Below are 23,149 nucleotides of genomic sequence, written 5' to 3'. Positions count from 1 at the left end.
TTAATATATTTTATTAGCATAGAAAAAGAAACCAGTCAGAAGAATGTTATGGGTTTTTTCATTATTTTATTAATAGAATCCTAATAAAAATGGAAAATTAAAAAAAATTAAAACTTTAGGATGTAAAATCAAGGATTTTTTTTTTTAGAGATATTATTTTATTTAAGTTCAGGAAAATATATTACAATTAAACGTACTGCCGTAGTACTCACTAGATAATCTTGTGTGTATGTATTAACAAATTTATTCAATAAGGAATTAATAAAAATAACTTTTATATTAATTTTTTATAAGGTTTGATTTTTTATTCGTTTTTTTTTCTGTACTTATTAAGTACCAAGTACTTAATTTATCTCACAGGCTGGCCTGAGTGGAAGAGCCTCTAATCAATTTATAAATGCAGCAAAAAAAAATTGGAAGAGGTAGTTAGCGTTTGAAATTGTACTTCTACCCTTGTTTTTTAAAAAATTAATTTTTTATTATATACTGATTTTAATAATAATTTTTAAAAATTAAAAAATATATTATTTTAATTTATTTTAATACAAAAAACATTTTAAAAAACAACTCAGAAATGTCCACCATCATCGGAACCTTGAAGAATTAGTTCTAAATAATTGTCGGGAATACCTTACAGAACCAAAAACAAATCTATCGCCACCATCATCGTTTGGTAGCATTTACAGCATATATGTGTAATGCGTGAGCTAAAATTAAGTATTTTAGCATTTTCATGATGTTTAGAATATCTATGAAAATATAAAATCATTTATTTGAGCTGGATTTTATTCCATAGCTTGTGCATGATATGATCTGAAAGGAATGTGTAGAGGTGGCAGCTCTTGTCGCTGGTCTTTGATATTTGGCTTAGAAGATTATTTGTGTTCTTATGTTATAAAGAGCGAAAATTAAGACCTCACATTATTGTTAAATTAGTTTGAATAAACTCCCATTAATATCATGCAGCAAAATAAACATATGATAAATTCATGTTTGACCTGCCCTGCTCAGTAGTCACCGGTCAGAACTCAGAATACGGTGGTTGCCAACAAAAACCATACCAGACTGGTTTTTTCTTTCTAACTGTATCTTAACAAACAGCTATTGCCGCACAAGGAATGCTAGGTCCAAAGCTGGCTCCATTCCATGGTTCCGTTCCCACCCCACATTCTTGTCTACCCTCGTTCCAGGGGGCACCAGTTTGGGATTGCTCAGGGGAGGGGGAGGGGCAGACTACAGTGGCAACTAAGATTACAGACACATCTTGATCACAAAGAATAGCTTCACGATGTTAACAGGTACCCAGAAATTACAATGATTTTTGTCCCTAATTTGCTTCTTACACAAAAAAAACCTATGGAAGCTCAATCACATCGGAGTGAAAAAGAAAAGGGCAACCAAGTAACACAATCAATACAACAATTACCATGGTTCTATAAAATGTTGAGCAACTGAGATGGAGTTTAAGCAAACAAAAATATGTGACAAGAAAAATCAAAAAGGAAGAACTCTTTGTTTTCGATCTCATTGTACACTCATCTACAGCAGTCCAATAATTTTTTTTTTCTCCTCTTTATTTCATTTTTCACTTTTCAATCTTCCTTGCAGAAACAAGAAAAATAAAGCCCTACCTACAGGGAGCTCGAGTGAACAACTGTGGACTTTCATGATGTGCCAAACCTGGACAATGCTGACTGGAACAAAGTAGAGAATGCTTGAGACATGCTCTGATCATCAGCTTTGATAGTTATTTGTGTTTTAGCTGATGATGTGTTGATTTTACACTCTATAAGAAAGATCGATGACTCTTCTGCTTTTTGAGCAAAGAAGAAAAACTTCAAGTTAGGTGATTGACCGCCAGATGCAATACAGTGGATGGAATGGCCTTGCATGTGCCGGAGAAGGGCCTGAGGTGTTGCTAAGGCCGCAGCTCCTTGAGGACTTACAGAGCGTTCCTGTAACAATGATCAATCCATCACAAAGATGAGTACAAAAGTCCAGTGGGGCTAGCTGTAAATAAGTAAGCCTACACATAATGAATCAGATAGCTATCTCATTCTATCCATAAGTTTCAATACCACAACTTTTACCCCACAAGTCTTGACTTATACTAGGAGCTGGAAACAAAAAAATGAATTCAAGCATTTTCATAAACATAAAGCAAACCTCCGATAAACATATTGGTAGTTGACGCCATTTTTGCTGAAAAGTGCCAGGATCAAGGACAGCTCCAGCATTAAGCTTCAAAGAAGGAGGTGAAGGAGCAGGTGAAGGAGCAGGAGGTGCAGGTAGACCTAAACCAAGTAGATCATCAATGGCCAAGCTAGATTGTGGACTCAGGCCAGCTGCTGCAGGGTTTGAAATTGGCAACTCTGGTTGTACTTGTGTAGCAGTAGATAGCAATGAAGTGTCATATAAAGGAGCTGTGTATGCAGAACCATTGGTGCCAGAACCTCTGCTTTCTTCCTTCTCGGAAGTACCTAGAAGCAGATCCTTGTCATTTGCCTCGACTATATGAACTGGAACATCAGATTCTGTCCTGATAGCTAAATTGCCCAGCTCATCTGAAAACTCAAATGGTCCGCGGTGTTCCTTATCGGTGAACATGTATGAGGGCTGCAAGATTTTTTTAATGTCAGTTAATTCAGAACATATCTTGAAACAATTTCAGCTGTTCTACAGAGATACCGGCCAAAAGCAGAAATATGAGGATGGTAATAATGCACGTGGGTTGTAACTAGTGGAACAAAATTTTGTTGAAGTGATTTCAATCGAGCACAATTCAATATCTTTTTGACAATAAAAAAAGCTAGAATATACTAGTAGGAAGGTTTGTTACGTTGTTGAGGTGCTGTTAGATTGTTACAAGAACTGCTTTCTTGATTCTTAATGACTCTGGCACAATCTGAACGTGTGTTTTGAGTATCAATCTGACACCAGGCTACTCCTCTAAACCTATTTCTTCTTTCTGATCTCTAAACGTTCTTTCAGGTGCCCCCCCCCCCCCCCCCCCCAAACAAAAACTTCAAAACAATTCTAAAGGATAATGGCAATGGGTAACCAAGAAGTAAGGATGAGTTAATTTCAAGTACAAAGGGTAGCAAACAGCAGTTACCTTCTGGTACACAACAGAGAGGCTATTAAATTCATCAAAAATGCGGTCTTTGACTTCACTGCTCTGAGTATCAGCAAAGACAGAAACAGCTTGCTTTGGAGGATTCACAACACGTTCTGCAACTGTTACATTGTGTTGCAATAACCTGTAGTAGAACAAGGCCCTGTCATGAACATCCTGCAGCCAAATGTGAATTAAATTGAATACTTGAATAAAAACTAACTATGATTAAAACTAAGATAAACAAAACATGTTGATCCATAAAAAGAAAAAAATTGGGAGAGTGAAATACTGATCAACCCACACCTGGTGAAAATCAGCAAGACCTGAAGCCAATGCAGCTCCTAATGCTTTCTGAGTCTCAGGTGGCCTCTTGAAAAAACACTTCATTACTGCTGTAAGAAGATGTAAACGGACCTGCACAATTTGACAACTCATTACTTACATGGTGAACAGTATTTTGTTATTCTAATGAAAATGTTTTGCTATGAGCAAAAGCCAGAAAACTCAATCACAGCCATGGATGTAGAAGATTAGGCAAATCATGCCCCTTGTTCTGCATAATGAAAAATCTCATGTCCAATGAGAAAAACAAATGCCAGATGCTAAGATCACTTAGCCAAAGACGTGTGTGAAGACAAGGGGAAAAAACACAGCAAGCCAAGGATAACTTTAGCAAATTTAATTACCTCTGCAGAATGCTCTTCATCCCAATTCTCAGTTAAACTCTCTAGGATATAAGGAGCATCACTCATGTCTTGAGAATACTCCCCTAGCATCCATATAAGAGCAGCTTTGGCCTTCGGTTCTTGAACATTCTGACTGCTGATATTCCCAACAACTGCAATGCAATCATGACTCCACTGAGGGTATTTCCTTAGAAGATCTTTAACAAGAACCTGAATATCAAAACCAAGCATGTAAATCTGATGCTCATAGTTAAAGTCAAACAAGGGATAGCTGTTTATTTGACTGCATTATGTATTTTCTCAAGGAATCTATAAAGCAGTATGCAGGTGTTTATAGTCTTAACATTGGATAATTGAACCTCCAAAGATTAGTTTCTTACCAGAGCTTCAGCAGTCACATAGTCCTTTTCCATTTCCAGAAACTGAAGAAGCCTATCAACAATAGCATTCACATCATACTGCTGCAGTGCTATTTTTCCAACGGCCCGGATTGACTCTCTTGCAATAGGAATATCAACATTGGCAGCATATTCACACAGCTCGGTCACTGAAATTGATTCAACGAGGACATGCATCAGTCAAACATGTGGAAAGAATATAGAATTGCCCATTCAAATCTTGCCACATAGGCTGCAAAATGACACTGAAAATTTACACTCACCAATTTCATAAGTACTGCTCTCATTTGCAACTGCGGTCAACATTTCAAGCTTCAGCTTTTTGACATAAGATGGCTCATTGTACTGGCAATAGAAGTGTTTGTAGTCTGAGGAAAATACATATGGTGCACGCATCACCAAGAGATGGAGGTGGCTTAAAACTGCATATGATTGCTCTGGACTTCCAGAACTCACTAGGGTAAGCAGCGGGGCTTTAATACGTTCATATACCTGATCAACAAAATCTTTCATTAGTAAAACATTGGTCTGGTAAAGGTTACCAAAGTAATATATTATAAGGCATGATCATTCCAAGACGATAAAAGTTGGAGTGACATTACAGCCACAATGATTCTTTTAAAATAATCAGATTTGCTGCCCCATAAAAAGTCTGACTTTTGATAATAGGCTGGACCTAAAGTACCTGACTGCTTCGGAAAATAGCTATCAAGTAGTAGAAATGCTATTAGGATAAAGATGGGAACTCAAAGAAGAACCGTGCAACGGATACCCAATGTGAATTGTTAATATTTCACAGCTATGAATCAAAACAGTTTCACAGTTATTCATCAAGGCAATCTGGGGTGATTTAACATGGTCGATCATGTTCTACATAACTAGCTAGATGATGTTTTTATTTCTGATTCCTGAACTAAGGCCGGGACGATCATGTTCTACATAACTAGCTAGATGATGTTTTTATTTCTGATTCCTGAACTAAAGCTGGGACGACACACAATAAATTAAATTCTTGAATTCTGCGTATCTACACCATGACAAAACCATATGCATTCTATTTATTATGGGGATTAGGGCCTTCATAGATATTGCATTACAGATGAATTCAAAAAGAGATTCACATAAAAATATTCTCTGTGTTAATAAAGTAATAACATTTACCAAGTTTCCTAACAATGAAACCTCACTCCTGTGATTACATACATGCAAGGTATTTACTGTTAAAAAACTCATAACTGTACAGTTTCCCTGCTCTTTAAAATAAATAATTTGGGAGTAAAAGGATTTTTCAGTAGCACCTGCTGGTGAACATCAGTCATAGATAATGTCATATGTAGAAACACTTTAGCGGTTGCCAAAACAACAGCACCATTCGCATGCTGAAGCCTATCTTCAAGAAGATTCATGATATCAAATATCTCATTACTATCTGCGGGCACATATTTCACAGCCAAATCAAGCACAAGACATTGCGCCCATTCACTGAACTCCTTAATCCTGCCATCAAAAAACACATCAAGAATTTACCAAAATTGTTATAATGAAAACACAACCTCTCAAGCAACGAACACAATATAATCAGGCATTTAAATGAATTCTCAATAAAACATACCGATTCAAAAAGTAATATATGACCGGCTTGCTAAGCAAAGCCTCCCTCTCCTTTAACGCTTCCTCTGACGTACTAGCTTCCCCATTCCAAATTTCTTGCAATGCAAATAAACAATTTGCAACAACCTAACAACAAACCCCCAAAAAATCAACACAACACAACACGGCAATCACATTAAACCTGATCGCTTCTAGTTTATCAAAGCGAAAACAACAATTTCACCTGAGCATCTTGATCATTGAGCAACAAATGCTTCAAAACCGCGGGAAAATCAGCATCAATGCAAGTAGTCACGGAAATATGATACAATTTAAGAACACCAATAACCGCGACAATTCTAACATAACTATTGTTATCTTTCAACCCCGCATTCAACGGTCCAACTAAATACTCAACTAAATTCGCAACGTTAAGAGAACCCAAGCTCCGTAATGCAAGTCCTCTAATCATTGGATCTTCATCTTTACAGTCTCTTTGCAAGAAATTAATCGTTAATAAAGCTAAATCAGGATTAACTTTCGCGTAATTACCAACATATAAATAACACATCTTTTTCAACACTATATCTGATGTTGCTGAGCACATAACCATTTCACCGAATACAGACGACACGTCGATTCCGATGGTCATGTATGATATTACTTTTTTGAATAGTTCGCGTTTCGAATCGTCGACGCCGGGGAGTCGGCTTCCGGCGAGTTGTCGGAGTTGCGATTTTAAATCGGTGACTTCGCTTTTTCTGTATCGAAAAAAAAATGAAATGTTAGGAGTGGTGGCGATTTTGTAATTTTAAGAGGTGAGTTTTTACACTTACCCGGACGGTTGTGATGGCGACGGAGATCGGTTAGTTTGGGCCGGAGGAGCCATGCCGAAGCTCTGTGCGGTTTGTACAGTGAGATCGAGTAGGGAAGTAGAGATCTGACGAAGAGAAAAAAGCAGAGGGAGACACCGAGACAGTGAGATGAATTAATTAGAGGAATTCGTGTCCGGGCTGAGGTGGCTGTGGCTTATTGGTCTGTTGTCTGGATATTTACGGAGAACTTTTGGTTGATTAGTGATGAGTACAGTTGCTAAAACGATGACGTTACAGCTTAATTTCCTTTTCTTTCTGTATAATTGGGAAAGATATAAAGGAATTAAATTAAGGGTGCTGATAGATATTTTTTAAATTTTATTTTTATATTAGCATATAGAATAATATGAATATATTAAAAAAATAATTAAAAATTAAAAATAATATTTTTAAAATACAAAAATAAAGAAGCTATTGGAACATAAACAGTTAGCTTTATCTCAAAAATCTTGATTCTAAGTTTTGATAATATTTTGATATATTTGTTGGAGGCTTGGAGCTGTGTAAAATAAATTTGTTGTAAAATATAATATTAATGATTTATTTTAAATTTGTTTGAATAAAATTTAGTGTGCTATTTTATCTTTTTTTCCTTATAAATTTTATTTAATAGTAAATTTAATATATTTTTTTGTTTGAGAATTCATGTCCAATCTTTTTTAAAAAACAATTACAAGTAGTTTTCTCCAACAAATAAAATGAAGGCCAAGCCGATAGCTGGCTTGTTCTCTTCTTTCTATATAAAAAAATTAAAAATTATATAAAAAAAAATTCTTTCATACTCGGAATGTCTTTACCGTTAAAGGAGGCACGTTAAAAATCACAAGGATTTTGTAATAGTTTATTGAACATTGTGGGAGTGTTTCTTAAGAACTTGCAAGATAAAATATTTATTTATATTTTTTATTCTTTCACAAGAGAAAATAAATATTAAAAGAAATATTTTTATCATTCCAATATAAAAGCCATTGGAAGACGTGTTTCTACATTAAATACATCGTTTCCTTTGAATAAAAAAATATTATTTTAATATATTTTTAATTAAAAAATATATTACATTATAATATTAAACACAAATTTAAATACATACAAGGATATTTCCATTCTTAAACAAGATGAAAATATTCAAATTGTTCTATACTTTATACGAGATCTTAGAAGTTATTGCATTATATCATCATCGAACAACATCCATTAGCCGTGAGACTTGCATGAACTGTAAAAAAAAAAAAAATGTGAGTAAAAAATTAAAAATAAAAACAAAAACAGATGTTAAAGCACAGAAAAATACTGGATTATAATTGTAACTTCGTAATTAAAAAGGAATTTTATTTTAAATGAATTATAAGCTTCTTTTATTTTGTTGAAGTATGAGAGTTAATTAGGGAATTGAATTCAAAAATTCTTATTGGAACTCTCACTCTATTTAATATAAAAATATTTAGTAATTCATTTCATGCTCCGGGACTGTTTATTTTTAAAAATTTACCATGATATCGAGACTTGTTTCATTGTTATATCGTGGATGGATTGTCAATATTGAGCATGTTTTAAAAATATTTTTACATGATAAAACTTATTATAGTTGTTTTTTTTTAATTGTTATATTTCTATACTGGTGATGTTCTTATTGATATGCAACCATGGTTATTGAAACTTGGTGGAAAGCTTGGGTTTTACTATGATAAATAGTTTCTACTGGATGGCGAGTGCTCGATGTTAGTTAGATTAATTGTTTTTTAAATATAAAAAAAATATTAAAAATATAAAGAATTTTTTAATAGTATTATTAAACATGACCATGTAGGTTAGTTCTAAAACCTTTCAACTCAGTTCTTTACTTAACTCAAGTTTTCAATTGAATCGTATAAGAGTTACCCCGATTTAAATCAATTGATTTCAGAAGTCCAAATATAATTTTGATGATCTATAAAAACATGTTTTAGCTTTTTAAAAAAAAACTTTAAGATGTTAATTTTTAAAAAAATTATTGAGACAATAATATTGGATTGACTTTGGTCCCTCCGCGACTCATGTCATGAACTCTATTGAGTTTAATAATTTTTTATAATTTTTTTATTTAATTATATAATAAAAATAGTTGTTCACAAAATTGAACACCAACCTAAAATTATATACTTATTTAAGACAATTATTCTTGTAAAAAGCAAACAAAAATCAATAACTCAGTCTATTTCCCAATCAATCCAATATTAAATAATAAAATTAAAAAAAATTAAAAAAAAAAAAAAGCATATCCTATCGGTAGGTAAACTCGACAAACCTGTGAATTGGATAACCCGGGCTAGTGCGTCAAACTCATGAACCGGGTTATGAATTCCACCGGGATTATAATTTTTTTTCAAAATTATTTTTATTTAACTATATGATAACAAATATAGATAATTGCGAAATCAAACACCAACTCAGCACAAAATTTTTTTTTTAGATCATGATAACCTCATAAAAGAAGAAATGAAATCAATTATGAAATTGAATTTCCAATTAACATAACATCTAGGGATAAAAAAAAAAAAATTAAAAAAAATAAATTTACCAGACCAACGAACCAAGTCATTCATCTAAACCTATGAATAGGTCCACAAACTTTACAAAGTTTAATAACATAACCTTTCTCTAAATATTTATTTTTAACTCTATGAGAAAAAAATAAATGATAAAAAAATCAAGTTTAATTAAAAAAATATACCAAACTCGTAAATAAAGACAAACTCACAAATCATGCTAACCTTATAGAAAAGTAAATTAAAATAAATAAATTATGAAGTTAAATTATTAACCATTCAAATATTAAAAGATGAAATCGATAAAAATAAATTTGAAAAAAATCATTAAAGAAGCAAAGCAAAAAGAAAAGGCAAAACAATGTGGATTACCATTGTCATTCACAATGTAATCTGTGTGAGCCCATACTCTTTATTTTTTGTTATTTTATAAAGTTTGATAACAACTTTTATTTAAAATTATTTTTTAAAAATATACGTGAAAAAATAGACTATAAAAAAATTAAGTTCAATTAAAAAAAAGAGACAATTCATCAAACTCGTAAACCGAGATAATTTGAGTTACCTTGACAATCCAGTAAACCATGCTAAGCTCATATAAATATAAAATAAAAAGAAACAAATTACGAAATTAAATTCTCAACAATCCCAATTTTAAAAGATAAAATCATAAATTTAAAAAAATCATAACAAATTTTTAAAAAGAAAGAAAGAAAAAAGCAAAACATCGTGGAATACTATTGTAATCCAAAGTGCAATGGGTTCGGTGAACAATGATTTCTTCACATCCTTTAATTTTTGTTATTTTATAAAGTTCAATATCATAGTTTTTCTCTAAAACTATTTTTTAAGTATATAAGAAAAAAATAGATTATAAAAAAGTAGAGTTCAATTAAAAAAGAAAAAAAAACCCACCAAACCCATAAACTAGGATAACTTAAGTTACATTAACAAACCCGCAAACTATGCTAACCTCGCAGAAAGAAAAAAATTTACAAAGTTAAATTCTCAATCATTTCAATATTAAAAAATAAAATCAACAAAAATAATTTTAAAATAAATCATAATAAAAAAAGTTTTTCAAATTATTTTTCATTTGAAAATACATTTAAATAATATTTTTTTTATTTTTTTAAATTAATATATTAAAATAAGCTAAAAATTAAATAATTTTTTTAAAAATACTTTTAAAATATAAAAAGAACAGGTTTAATTAGTCAGATTTATCTCTTTGCTGCCTCCTCTCTCCCTCATCAAGACCACACCACAGCAGGCATAGCCGTAGCTGATGCTTCCATCCGCATAAAAACTGCGAAGAAACACATAGAAATGGCTCTTTCTCAGCTACCAAAATTCACTCACTGCCCACCTTCTCTCTACAACACCCATATCAACCTCCCTCTCCTCACCAAGCTCAAACTACCAACCCTTACAAGACTCAAATCCACACTAACCACAACAGAACCTATACCCATCACCGAAGCCCACAATTTCTTGACACCTCAAGAAGAAACCCAAACCCAATTTTCACTTGACAAACTATTTATCCCACCAGACACTGAGGTTTCAATCAATGAGAATAGTGGTCTAAGTGCTAGAATTTTGAAAGGGTCTAATATTGTGTTGAGTAAGTATGCAAGGAACGCACAGGTTGTTCAAGCTGAGTTTATTAAAAGTAGTGTCAGAACTGAAGATTGTCCTTCTGATGGTTTGCCTGAGTTTGCTCTTGTTGGAAGGTCTAATGTTGGAAAATCTTCTCTTCTTAATTCTCTTGTTAGAAGAAAGAAACTTGCACTTACCTCCAAAAAACCTGGTCTGTTCATAATAAACTTATATTTTTTTTCTTTACTGATTCATGTCTATTGTTGTGTTAGGTGATAAATTTTGCAGCAAGAAATGATGGGATTTTTTTTTTTAATGTGGCATTTGTGTTGTGACTAGTGAAATGACATGTATTGAATTTGGGGTACTCTAAAGGAGGAGACTTTGTTGCTTAGAACTCAATATTATTTGTGTTTTGTTCTTGGTGAAGGGAAGACGCAGTGCATCAATCATTTTAAGGTCAATGATAGCTGGTACTTGGTGGATTTGCCTGGATATGGGTATGGTTTCAATGCCCTGGTTCGTTTTGATCATGTGCGAATTTTGTATAGGTGCAATATGGAATAGTGTTCTCGGGTTTAGAATCTATTTTCTGGAGAATAAACTAAGTTTAGTTGATAACTATCTGTTGGTTGATGCTTATAAGTACCTATTTCGCTTTCTCATGCCTTGCCGCTAATTTTACCACTCTGTTCTCTCTCTCTTTTTTTTTTATTATTGAATTTTAACTTTTGTTGTTGATTTATCTAGGTAGTCCAATTTATTGAATTTGCAATGTTTTCTCAAAATATGTTAGTCTTCTATTCTATCGAGACAGAAAAGAGCTTTGAACGTGTATGAATTGCAGAGTGCAATGATGGATACTGTCATCAAGTTATTCTTGCTATTTCTGCTGGCAGTATTTAATGGTTTTGAATCTCTGTGGTGGCAAGTGAACTCATTTTTTTTTTAAATAATAAAGTTGTTATGGAAAGTAAATCTTTGTTTTTGATGCCTAAGCATCTATTTATATTGTATTGAGCTCTTAATTTTTTCGAGTTTGTCCAGTTGTTTTGGATTGTGAACTGCTTCTTCATGATTGTGTCGCGTTTCTATTCTATTGAGACAGTAAAGATGGATTTTCTTTGTGCATAGGATATATTTGTTCTATTGTGCTTACAATGCTCTACCCTGTATCCCTCATGCTTGCGTATATCTTACTTGACAACAATTTTGTGACAATCGTTGAGTTGATCTTAGGATTCGACAGCTGCCAAATCAAAGTTTCGTGTTTTCCTTTTTCTTATTATATTAATCATTTAGTTATTGCTTATGATGTTGATTTTTATTCAACCAAAACTTATAGGTCCATGTTCATTCATGTCAGAGAGTTTTAACTGGTATTGCATTTGTTTCTGCTCTGAACAGGTATGCATCTGCACCTCAGGAACTTCGGACAGATTGGAATAAGTTTACTAAAGATTATTTTCTCAATCGCTCAACCTTGGTCTCAGTTTTCCTTCTTATTGATGCTAGTATTCCTGCAAAGAAAATTGATCTTGAATATGCCAGCTGGCTGGGTCAGAATCAGGTAAACTCATCTTTCTTGCTAGAATGAGATTAAAGGAATATATCAACTGATGACCTGCTGCACTGTTTGCTTTTGAGTATGTTTTTAGCTGATGATGCATGTGCAATTACAGTTTATATCTTCTCCTTTCCCTAGCTGTTCTGGAGACTTTTGATTTTGGTTAGGATGTTCCGGGCTTAAATTTGCACAACACTTGCCAGTGGCCTCAGTTGCATCTTCTTTTTCATGTATTGATATGAATCGGCATTAGGGTTTCAAGTCTGATTTAATTCTCCTCAGCTAACTTGCTAATAGTTACATTAGATTAGAAACTCTCCCTATTAAAGATAGCACTTGCTATTATATCCAAGTCAAGGTTGGAGGGAAGGGGAGGATGTCTATAAAGGTGATTTTCTTGTCTCTCAGGTTCCCATGACATTAATTTTCACCAAATGCGACAAGCGGAAGAAGAAAAGGAATGGTGGGAAAAGGCCTGAAGAAAATGTGAATGAATTTCAGGAGCTCATACGCGGCTTCTTTGAGACAGCACCTCCTTGGATTATGACCAGTGGTGTTACCAATCAAGGTCGTGATGAGATGCTACTGCACATGGCTCAATTGCGGAACTACTGGCTCAAACACTGAGATAAAAGAATGTGGAATCAAATATGTTCCCACATTCCCTGGTGAGTATTCCTATATAAATATAGCCATGTTTCCATTTACATCATGGACAGACCATTCCGGTAACATTACCACTCCTAATCCTGGCAAGAATTGCAACTAAATTCCCAAATTTGTCAAGTGGATTACAAGATGATTATAATCATTAAGAAAGCTTTATACTTCCTGTTGAACTCCATGCATTTGATGCCCCATAGAAGATAGATGGGACGGAGACCTTAATTGACATTAAGTGGTTGTTGTGTTTTAACAGATTGCCGCCACTCTCTAGCAAGTCCCACAGTGCTAACTAATGCAAACGTGGTGTAAAAGAAAAACACATTGGAGGGTAGAGCAGGACAGGTTGAGCGGTTCACCATACAGTATGTAGTGTATCCTTGCTCCAGTGATGAGAGGGCAGTGCTGGAGTGGCTGTAAGTTTCACTGGCTACAAAAATGGAGGAGCTATTACTTGACTTCAGTGATTATAAAGTTTGAGTTTCACTCTGGCACTGGTTTAACCAAATAACTCAAGGATTTTGCTGTTAAAGTTTGATTAAGTAGTAAACTCCGGGGATTAAATGTTTTGAAATGCACGAGTACATGTAATTTATCTTAAGCTTATTTTGGCTTGTAAAATGAACTGAATAAACGTGATGTGACTCTAGGCTTGTGCGGCGAACTTGGGAGGAGGTTGGATTTCTGGCTGCTTGCAAAAATATTAACAAAACATCAACAAGGTCAAATCATACTGTAATATTTGAAACGAGTATGAAAAAGACAACCTTCTCAAGTTAAATCCTAGTTAAAGTGATCACAACAGGGTGTGTGTTGCGGACGTTTAACCATCAGTAGGTCCAACATTTCTTCCAATGAAGATCATGCTTTCCAGTAAATGGCCCTGAGCCATCCATGGATACTGTTTACAACCACGTTGCGTCCATGGATAAATTGAACATCATACGGGGATCATCGAGAATCTCACTAGTACACCAGACGCTTCCTATGCCAGTGATGAATACGATCGGGATCGGCAACCTTTGATCAAACGCGATGGCAGGCAGATGCATCCGGAGCCTGAAATTTTTGTTTTCCTGAACATGGTGGTCTAACTTGGAATAATAACAAATAAATAAGGCTCAGACATTTAATCAAAATGATGCTTTGTAACAGAGCACAATATGGACCGAGACTACAAAATCCTGCACTCAAGCCTCTCACAACATACACAATCAGGTTTGAAGCAAGTAGCTCAGTCCTCAATATGGACCGAGGCTGGAATTGGCAAAGATTTTGTTTGTAAAAAACCACTCAACCAATCCATGCTCTTGAAGCACCATAGATGCATTTCATTGCTGTCAAACTATCAATATCATACGACTGTAGACATTAAAGTGATGGGCAGACCTATAGAATACGTGAAAAGGTGATAACCATCCATAACCACACTAGAATGGTAAACATTTGTAGGTCTCCATTGTTGAAAACATCTTTCAATGACTAATAAGTAAAAGCAATTAAACAACAATTCAAAACTTCTTGTTTGCAAATTTAGAAGCATTGAAACAAAACAGACTTTCATTGCCCTTCTAAGCCTTACTATGCTGCTGCAGCTCCCTTGTTCCTTGGAGTAGCTTGAGTACCTAAATAAACCAAAGAATAACATATCAAAACTGAAACAACAAATAAATTTTGCATCAACAAAGAAGTGAATTTAATTTTACCTTCTCTGAAGTTAGTCTTGAACCTGCGTGGTAGGTGACGGAGGTACTTCATGCGGCCAGTTCCAGTGGTCTTTCTGCGGATAGCCTTCACACTCCAGTTATCTAGAAAACCAAAGACAAAACATTCATACAAATTCTTCACGGTTTGCCAAAAACAAACCTCAATTCCAAATTCGCTCAAACAGAAGAATTCCTTAAAAACAAACCCTATGATGCGAATACAACATGCTTTCTGTGGTTGAAACAGCTCTATATCTCTCATTCTTATAATCAGAGTAAATCGAAAAAAGGGTCTTAAAAGCTGGCCAAAGTAAATCAAAATACAAATCCAAAAAATCCCAAAAATGTTAAAAAGATTCAAAGAACATAAAGGCAAGCAACAAGATCATAACAATAAACACCGAGAAGCAATCGAGAAACCAAATCTTGCTTTAAATAAAAAAAAAATAACATCTATATATCAATTCTTGATCTACTAAAAGGGAGCAACTTACATTTTCTGACACGGGCAGCAGGAAAGGCACAAGCACTACAGCGGCTTTTCTGGAGATGAAAGCTGCGGCGACCGCATCGCACACAGAGAGTGTGTGTCTTGTTCCTTCTCTTACCAAAACTCCCTGTTCCTTTCCCCTGCAAAACAAACACGTCGGAATCATATCATCAAGCAACAAACGCTGTTGTTTACTATTGCTCAGAAGAAGTGAAAGGAAGAGTACCATTTCTTCTTCTTGAGCTGCAAAAACCCTATCACCGGGGACAAAATTTAGGCCGTATAGAGAGTAAGGAATTTATATCGTGAAGATTTAGGGTTTTCTTAAAAGGACTGTTTTGGGCTGGTCATTATGCCAACTTTAAAGTGACATGGGCCTTTTGGTTCTGTCTCATCTATTCCATATTGGGCTTATTCCTTTGATTGGAATCATAGCTGTCAGAACTGCCCCGAAGGTGCCTGAGGCATTGAATAATTAGGTTACAAGTTGAATAATTAGGTTAACTTCTAAGAGTATATGATTGGGAATATGGTAATGGTTTTTTTTTAAATAATTTTTTATGTTGAAATACATGTCAATGATTTTTTTTATTTTTTAAAAATTATTTTTGATATCAGCATATTAAAATGATCCAAAACGTACAAATCATATTAAATTTTAGCAAAAAAATATTAAATTTAAATTTTTTAGGAACGCGGTTTACACAGCATTTCTAAACACTTCCTAAAGCATTAATTAAAATATAAATTTATTTATTTTATAAAAGAAAATCTTGGTGTTACCCAATTGATTTGGCTAGATCCGATCAATCAAGTTATGCTAAATTAATATTTAGAGAGTATTTAGTAAAATAGTACGTATTATTTTTTAAAATGTTTTTTTTAAGAAAAATATCAAAATAATATAAATAATTTTTTTAAAAAATTAATTTTAATATCAACACATCAAAACGATCTAAACAAATTAAAAAAATCTTCAAAACATGATTGTATCGTGCTCCCAGACACCTCTAGTCCTATTCAACTAAAAACCTAAATTGAATCAAACTCAAAGTTTCCAACGTCAATTTACAGAGACAATCGGATTTCAATGTCATAAATAGTTTACATCGTTGCGTTAGCTTTACTTGACTAGCTAATATTTATCACCTTCTAATTAGTTCTTTATTGGCTGTTTTAAATCTGCAGTTAAAAATATGCTTTACAGGCAGGTTAAAAAAAAAACACTAAGAGCATGTTTGGTAATGTGATAATGGTTGCTTTTCAAATAGCTTTTCGTACCGAAATACATGCCAATGATTTTTTTTATTTTTTAAAAATTATTTTTGACATCAGCACATCAAAAAAATCTAAAAAATACAAATCACACTCAATTTTAACAAAAAAAAATTTTAAATTTAATTAAATACAGATTCAACCGCATAGTCATGTAAAAATAAAACAAAATTTCATCACCCATACTGTGCTTCCATTTCAAATAAATCAGCCCAATAAAGCCACCAGCACAAGTTGAGCTGCTGCATTCAGGCCCAGCTCCAAATCGCCTGTCCTCCTCCTCCTCCTCTGCGAAGCTCAGGCGAGTGGACTCTGGCAAAGATGACCTTTAAGTGTTAGCTAGAGTCCTTGACCACTTGTGTCAAATCATATACCAATACCTCATTGGGCCCATATCGATGCCCCAATCAATTTTTCTATGTGGAAGCCTAGGAGTGATCATCTCAAAATGTCATTGATGCCAATGATTCAAGCTCATTGCCTTGCCAAAAAGGAAATCTCTAGAAGTATTCCTCCACCATCTATATTTTTATTTTTTTCAAATAAGTGTTGTTACACGAACCTAAAAAGCGACAATGATATCATTTATGACTGCACGGACCACATAATAAAGTTCTCGAATTATTTATTTTAAACATATGAACTTATATTGAAAACGAGAGAAGGAGTCATCAACAGCGGGGATAGCTCAGTTGGGAGAGCGTCAGACTGAAGATCTGAAGGTCGCGTGTTCGATCCACGCTCACCGCACTTGACTTTTTTTTTTTTAAAAGAATCTTATTTGAAACAAAATGGGCTTTCCTAATTTTGGTTTCTGGGCCAAAGCCGGAAACCCTTTCGATATTTCCCTTGGAAGAGGTTGGAATTGCGCTACAAAATGCAATTATACGCGACAAAATCTCACCCTTGTTGGTTTAACATCGCAAAAGGATTGATATCCTTTGTCTATTTCATTTGTGATAATGGGAATGTGCTTGTCTATTTCTTGAGTGGGAGTTTTGATTGCATTCTAGAGTAAATTGACAAGGCAACAAAGGGAGATCGTGAATGGGAAATGGTTTGCTAGAACTAGAAGGAGCATGCATGTACTGGCTAGTAGAGATCAAAAATAGTTGACTTCGATCCCACTAGAAATAGAAAAGGCTAAACCATGCAAAACCATATGCTACTTTTTATGATTCAAGGTTAGAAAAAGCAAAAATAAGTATCTTCTTCTTCTTCTACTGCTTCTTTTGAAGATGATAGCATCAATCACTCAAAAAACTATAAAGTATCCCTACCCAACACTCACAAAGATTCTAAAAGGAAGGGAAAAAGAGAAAAAAAGTGAGCAAGTGGCTTGGATCTTCTCCTTTCATAGCAGCTGTCGCACATAGCTAGCTAGAGAAATCAAAACCTATCCCATTAACTCGGGCAAACTCAAAACCTACGTATAATAATCCTTGTGTTTTCATCTAGAGAGAAAGTGTACATGATCACGGACCTGCAAAAACACACTTCCACTTTGGAATCTATGTACGCGTGTGAGGATGAGAGACAGAATGCGATCATCAAGTGTGCAACTAAAGAAGAATGGTCGTGGTCTTGTTGCGGTCCCAAGGTTTAGAAAGAAAGGAAGAGATGAGGATTATGGATTATAATGTGGACATTTTCACGTTTACATGAAGGGCAGTGCACTAGTGAGTTAGTGACATGATCTTCGAGCTCATGATCAGCACTGTGTCATTCTCATGTATATGCACGCCTTTGCTTGTCTTGCACCTTTCATACACACATGTCCTAATAAAGATCTAGCTAGCTAGCTCCCATCGACTCAGGAGTTTTGTGAGCCTTGGAAACTTCAAGCTTGCTGCTCGCTAATCCCTGTAGCATGGGGCCACTCTGAAAAAGTGAGCTTCATGCAGTAGTTGAATCGATTGGGATCGATCCTCTCGGTTGGATCTTTGTAATATATATTAGGTTGAATCTTTTCCTACCCAACAACCATGTCTTTGGTTTAAACCATAGCCATCATACATAGACCAACGGCTGTAGATAACACACGGATATATATATATATATATATATATATATATAGATATATATATATATATATATATATATATAGAACAATAAGAACCAGTCATAAATTGTAGATAAGAATTTAAAATCAAAAGAACAAATAAGGATATAAATCATTTTTCTTCTATTGAAGTTAATATGAAAAGAAAACATGTAAAATTAATTAAGAAAAATTAAAAAAAAAGTCATATTTTTTCATAGGCTAATTGTGGAAATAGTTCCCATTTTTTAAAGAAGTAGGTAATTCTATATTTTTCAAAATTGAAAAATTTTAAAGGATCATTGTTTTAAACTTTTCTTGATATTCATATTAAATTTATTATTTATTGGGTAAAATAATTAATATCCATAAATTACCTATCAAGTTTCGGGTATCCATTCACATGAGTATTTTTAACATCAACACATCAAAAAGATTTAAAATTATAAAAAAATAATTTCTTTTAAAAAAATTAAAACACTTTTTAAATACAAAAACAGACACATTATAATATTTTCCATTTAAAATATAAAAATAGATCAATTTCAACTATCACCTGAAGTTAATTGGTACTAAAGTTGAAGGAGTCGTTCTAGCTATCATCAATCACATCTTGATATATACATCTCCAAATATTACAATAGGACAGGCATATCCAATGCAATTAATTTATCTTTAATTTCTATATTTTTAGCAGATTCTTTTTTTGTTTTTAATTTTTTTCCCAAGTGCCTATGCTCTACCATTAAAGGAAAAGATAATATGGGATTAATATAGGCATACATGGAGGGCTACAAATGTGTAGATATGGCTCGATCTGATCTTGCCCTAGTGTCGTGGCAGACATTCCAAGGAATAATGGTGTTCATCAATAAATTGAAACCAATCATGGATTTATACTGTCTGATGGATGACTTTTCCATGGACTAAACAACTCCCCACCATCTGATTGTGATACTGACCTCTGCAAGTCAATCATAAAAGCCTGGAAAATGGTCCCTGTCAAACCGTTAGGACATCATCAATTTTTCGTTGTTGGACCACAAGGGCTGGCTAGCTAGCCGCCCAATCAAATTGGATGGTCAAGATCAGTGACCATGTGCGCCATGTGTAACGTACTCTGGGCCAGGAGAGGAAATTTTGTGAAAATTTATATGCCTATCGTCTGCTTGTGGCTGTGGATGATATTAATACACACACCATGGCTGGACCGCTGCCGCTTTAGGGCTTTTCATGATATGCAATGCAAAGTGTTATGTCATAGACAGAGAATACTTCATTCCATCTGCCTGTTTGTTACTGTGATGCGTATGATCAATTTATTTTTGTATTTTAAAAATATTTTTTTAAAAAATTATTAAAGGATTTTTTTTGGATGCTTTTATAAGGTTTTGAGAGCTTGATGTCAAAAATTTTTAAAAAATATTATTTTAATATATTTTCAAATAAAAAACATTTTAAAAAAACAACTGATACCACAGTATCAAATGGGCTCATATAATTTTTTTTTAAAGTATTTTTTATTTAAAAATATATTAAAATAATTTTTTTCTAGATTTTTTTTATTTTTAATATTAGTACATTAAAATTATAAAAAATATAAAAAGAAAAATATTAATTTAATATTTTTTTCAAGGCTAACGTAAAAATAAAAGCTACCACAATTAGTAATTAGTTGGCAAAGAAATTGTCATTAGTATTGAATATTAACAAATGACTTGTGATTGAGTGTTTGATAATCCCCCACCCCCCCTCGAAGATAGAGGTTAGGGGTTAGCATTGTCATATTGATTATAGCCTGCCAATTGTGGCACCTTTTAGTAATTTGTTAATTATGCAACAATTAATGGCGATAGTGATGCTATTATTGTTGCTGTGATGCTATTATTGTTAATAATTATTTTAATAATTTAATCATGATAATTAGATGTAAGAGAGTTATTCATGTTTGAGCAATTAAGTTTCAATAATAATATTATGATTCTTATTAATGGAACAAGATTTATAAGTATTTTTTCAAACAATTTTTTATTATCATAAGCTCCTTTTAACAATGGATTTGCCCCTTGAGGTGTTTGGACACAAGCTTGCAATCTAGGTATCTACCAAGTCTACACTTTGATGTTTTTTTGGGGCTCGGACCATGTGCCCGAGCTTTAAGTCAAATATATACCCTAGTGTCATTAGACCTGACGCACGACCTGAGCCTAGTCTTGGGCATTATTTGAGCCTAGACTTATGACTTGGACCTAACACCTGTTTTCTTGAGATTTTTGATTGACCCAGACTTTTTAACTTGGATTCAAATTATCAAGGGATTGTGTGTATCCTATTATTGGGGAGTTGGACATTGTTTTACTTATTGCATACAATACTATAGACTTACTCAATAAGCATATACTCCACTTACACTCCTATGTGTATAAGAGTTCATAATTTTTTCATTCTCAACATATACACATGACAATATTTTCTTTTACATAACATTTATTACATACCAAAACAAGAACAAATAACCTTGTTCTTGAGATTTAATGCTTTATCATCTATTTATTGCATTATCTTTATAAAGATACCAACTTTAGTATATAAGAGTTCTAAAATCCATAAAAATAGACTATTTCGCAGGTATTAGGGTTCTTACATCAAGCTACCACTTTCTTTAGCTATGAAGAATGAATCAAATAACAATAACACCTGATTAAACCCATTACCCAACCACTAAAAAAACTTTATTTCTAAGTATCTTAAATTTTAGAACATTATCAATTATAGATGTAGGAGAAGATAAATGATCACTTTATTCTACGTGGATACTTGTAGATTCAAGGACACAAGAAAAGAGACTTTATTTATTGTTCTAACCACGACAGTAAACATTATTCATATATATTGTATTAGATGAAGATATATAACAAGTAAAAATCATGAAAAATATTCTAATTGAAAAGAGATGAAACATTAAGATCTATGTTTATTGTTGCACACTAATAAATGTTATAATTTGATTTTGACCGCACATTTCAATTAAATTTAAATAATAAAAAAAAAATTATTAAAAATGTTTTTTTTTCAACACAATTTGGCTAATTTTGACCGCCCATTCCGATGGTTTTAGTATGAAATTTTAATTTTCTTTTTCTTTTATTTTATTAGCTCAACTGTAGCGATGGAATGGATCGATGGGCAATCCATTAGTGAATAATTTAGTAAATACAGTATCATTTCTCTGTTTTTTTATTTTTTTAAATGTCTTCTCAACTTTTTAAGAATTCCTTTAGAAATCTGTAAGTTTTTTTTTTTTGGCAACAAATAATTAACTACCGGCATGTTTTTTTCATCCATATATAGTTCGTCCTTAAACGCAATTACCAATGGATGTTGATGATTTTATAAAAGTTCAAGGCTCATCTAGTAAAAACGGTGCTTGAATTCGTGGTAATTTGTCCATCGATAGGGGCTCGAAATCATGCTAATAAATGGTATTTCCGAGTTCCCAAACAAGCCTTAGACCTTTTTTTTTTCCTTTTCTTCAGAAGCTTAAACAATCATTTTCATTCCAAGGTAATTGGAGGAGAAAAGGGTGCATTGAATCTACAAAAGGACATTCTAAAACTCACAATATTGGCTAAAAGACTAACAAAATCTTTTCCCATATCTCCCATACATTTGTTTACCATATCGAACACCAAGACTTTAGAAGCTCAAGATTAGTACGGTGCACGAAGGCTCTTCCTTTAGCTCAACGGGTCCAAAAGGCTTAAAGCATTATCTTTGCGGGGTGCTAAAAAAGCAAGCAGAAAACCAATCTAACTTTAGATGTGAGAGTTGAATGGGCACTCAAAAAGATTATTTTTTTTTTCTGAAACTAGTTGCAAAATAATTCCAAGAACAAAGAGAGGGGGGTAGAAACGGCAGTTTATGGGGGTAATAAAGGCCCAAAGGGGTCCAATGTAGATAGGCATTTGGATCTCATGGGCCATGCAAGGAGTCCCTGCTAAGAGCTACCCTCCCTCGCATGCCCTTAAATGGAATTTGCAGGAGAAATAATGGCCCCCCTTTGATGTTGATCCTTCCTCCTCCTCATCATTGTTACTAGTGTAGTGTCCTCAAGATTCGATTTAATATTATGTGCCTATGCTCATCAACAACACTATGCGGTCGGAATAAACCCTACCACCTACTTTCTTAAAAATCCCAACTACCCTCTTCCATGTAATTATACACATATTGTCAAAACCAAGCTCGTTCAACTACATGCCATGAGCATCTATATATATACATAAAGAAGAAGAAAATTATAAGAACATCCAACCTTTTAATTTTGTGGTCGACTTTTTTTGTTTTTATAATAATAGAGTGCATTAATAAAAATTTATTTAGAAGATGAACCCTGAAAAATTAAAACATTATTTACGGAAAAGTAAAATGAATAAGTTACAAAAAAAAAAATAAGAAAAAACAAAGAGAAACATAAGAGGAAAGAGGAGCCAAATTTCATGGTCCATTCATAAGTAAAAATAGTACCTTTTGGCTGAATATATATGGTGTTGAATATCTAATAATGAGTATAGGATAGTATAAATTTACAAAAGCTTCAAGAACAGAAACAT

General features: G+C 33.4%; 3 protein-coding genes and 1 non-coding gene across 4 annotated transcripts; 2 read left to right on the top strand and 2 right to left on the bottom strand.

Moving 5' to 3' along the window:
- Nucleotides 1–1,414: 1,414 nt before the first annotated feature.
- LOC133689335 (beta-adaptin-like protein A) lies at nucleotides 1,415–6,821 on the bottom strand. Its single transcript, XM_062109158.1, has 11 exons — nucleotides 6,629–6,821; nucleotides 6,037–6,553; nucleotides 5,815–5,939; nucleotides 5,501–5,699; nucleotides 4,466–4,694; nucleotides 4,185–4,351; nucleotides 3,805–4,014; nucleotides 3,422–3,532; nucleotides 3,116–3,292; nucleotides 2,167–2,616; nucleotides 1,415–1,955 (listed from the first exon to the last, which is right to left on the bottom strand). The coding sequence occupies exons 1-11, from the start codon at nucleotides 6,679–6,681 to the stop codon at nucleotides 1,665–1,667; spliced, it is 2,529 nt and encodes an 842-aa protein (XP_061965142.1). The 5' UTR covers nucleotides 6,682–6,821; the 3' UTR covers nucleotides 1,415–1,664.
- Nucleotides 6,822–10,418: 3,597 nt separating this feature from the next.
- LOC133689778 (GTP-binding protein At2g22870-like) lies at nucleotides 10,419–13,625 on the top strand. Its single transcript, XM_062109816.1, has 5 exons — nucleotides 10,419–11,005; nucleotides 11,225–11,294; nucleotides 12,202–12,364; nucleotides 12,770–13,029; nucleotides 13,281–13,625. The coding sequence occupies exons 1-4, from the start codon at nucleotides 10,522–10,524 to the stop codon at nucleotides 12,986–12,988; spliced, it is 936 nt and encodes a 311-aa protein (XP_061965800.1). The 5' UTR covers nucleotides 10,419–10,521; the 3' UTR covers nucleotides 12,989–13,029; nucleotides 13,281–13,625.
- A 796-nt stretch (nucleotides 13,626–14,421) lies between these two features.
- Nucleotides 14,422–15,598, bottom strand: LOC133689779 (large ribosomal subunit protein eL37z). The gene is made up of 4 exons (XM_062109817.1): nucleotides 15,447–15,598; nucleotides 15,225–15,360; nucleotides 14,731–14,832; nucleotides 14,422–14,649 (listed from the first exon to the last, which is right to left on the bottom strand). The coding sequence occupies exons 1-4, from the start codon at nucleotides 15,447–15,449 to the stop codon at nucleotides 14,606–14,608; spliced, it is 285 nt and encodes a 94-aa protein (XP_061965801.1). The 5' UTR covers nucleotides 15,450–15,598; the 3' UTR covers nucleotides 14,422–14,605.
- A 1,574-nt stretch (nucleotides 15,599–17,172) lies between these two features.
- On the top strand, nucleotides 17,173–17,245 carry TRNAF-GAA (transfer RNA phenylalanine (anticodon GAA)). The gene has a single exon. It is a non-coding gene; the product is annotated as a tRNA-Phe (tRNA).
- Nucleotides 17,246–23,149: the final 5,904 nt, after the last annotated feature.

The sequence above is a fragment of the Populus nigra genome, chromosome 3 (genome assembly GCF_951802175.1).
Source record: "Populus nigra chromosome 3, ddPopNigr1.1, whole genome shotgun sequence".
In the NCBI taxonomy this organism is placed as follows: Eukaryota; Viridiplantae; Streptophyta; class Magnoliopsida; order Malpighiales; family Salicaceae; genus Populus; species Populus nigra.
Note: the sequence above shows the minus strand (reverse complement) of the source record. Positions and strands in the feature narration are given on the sequence as shown.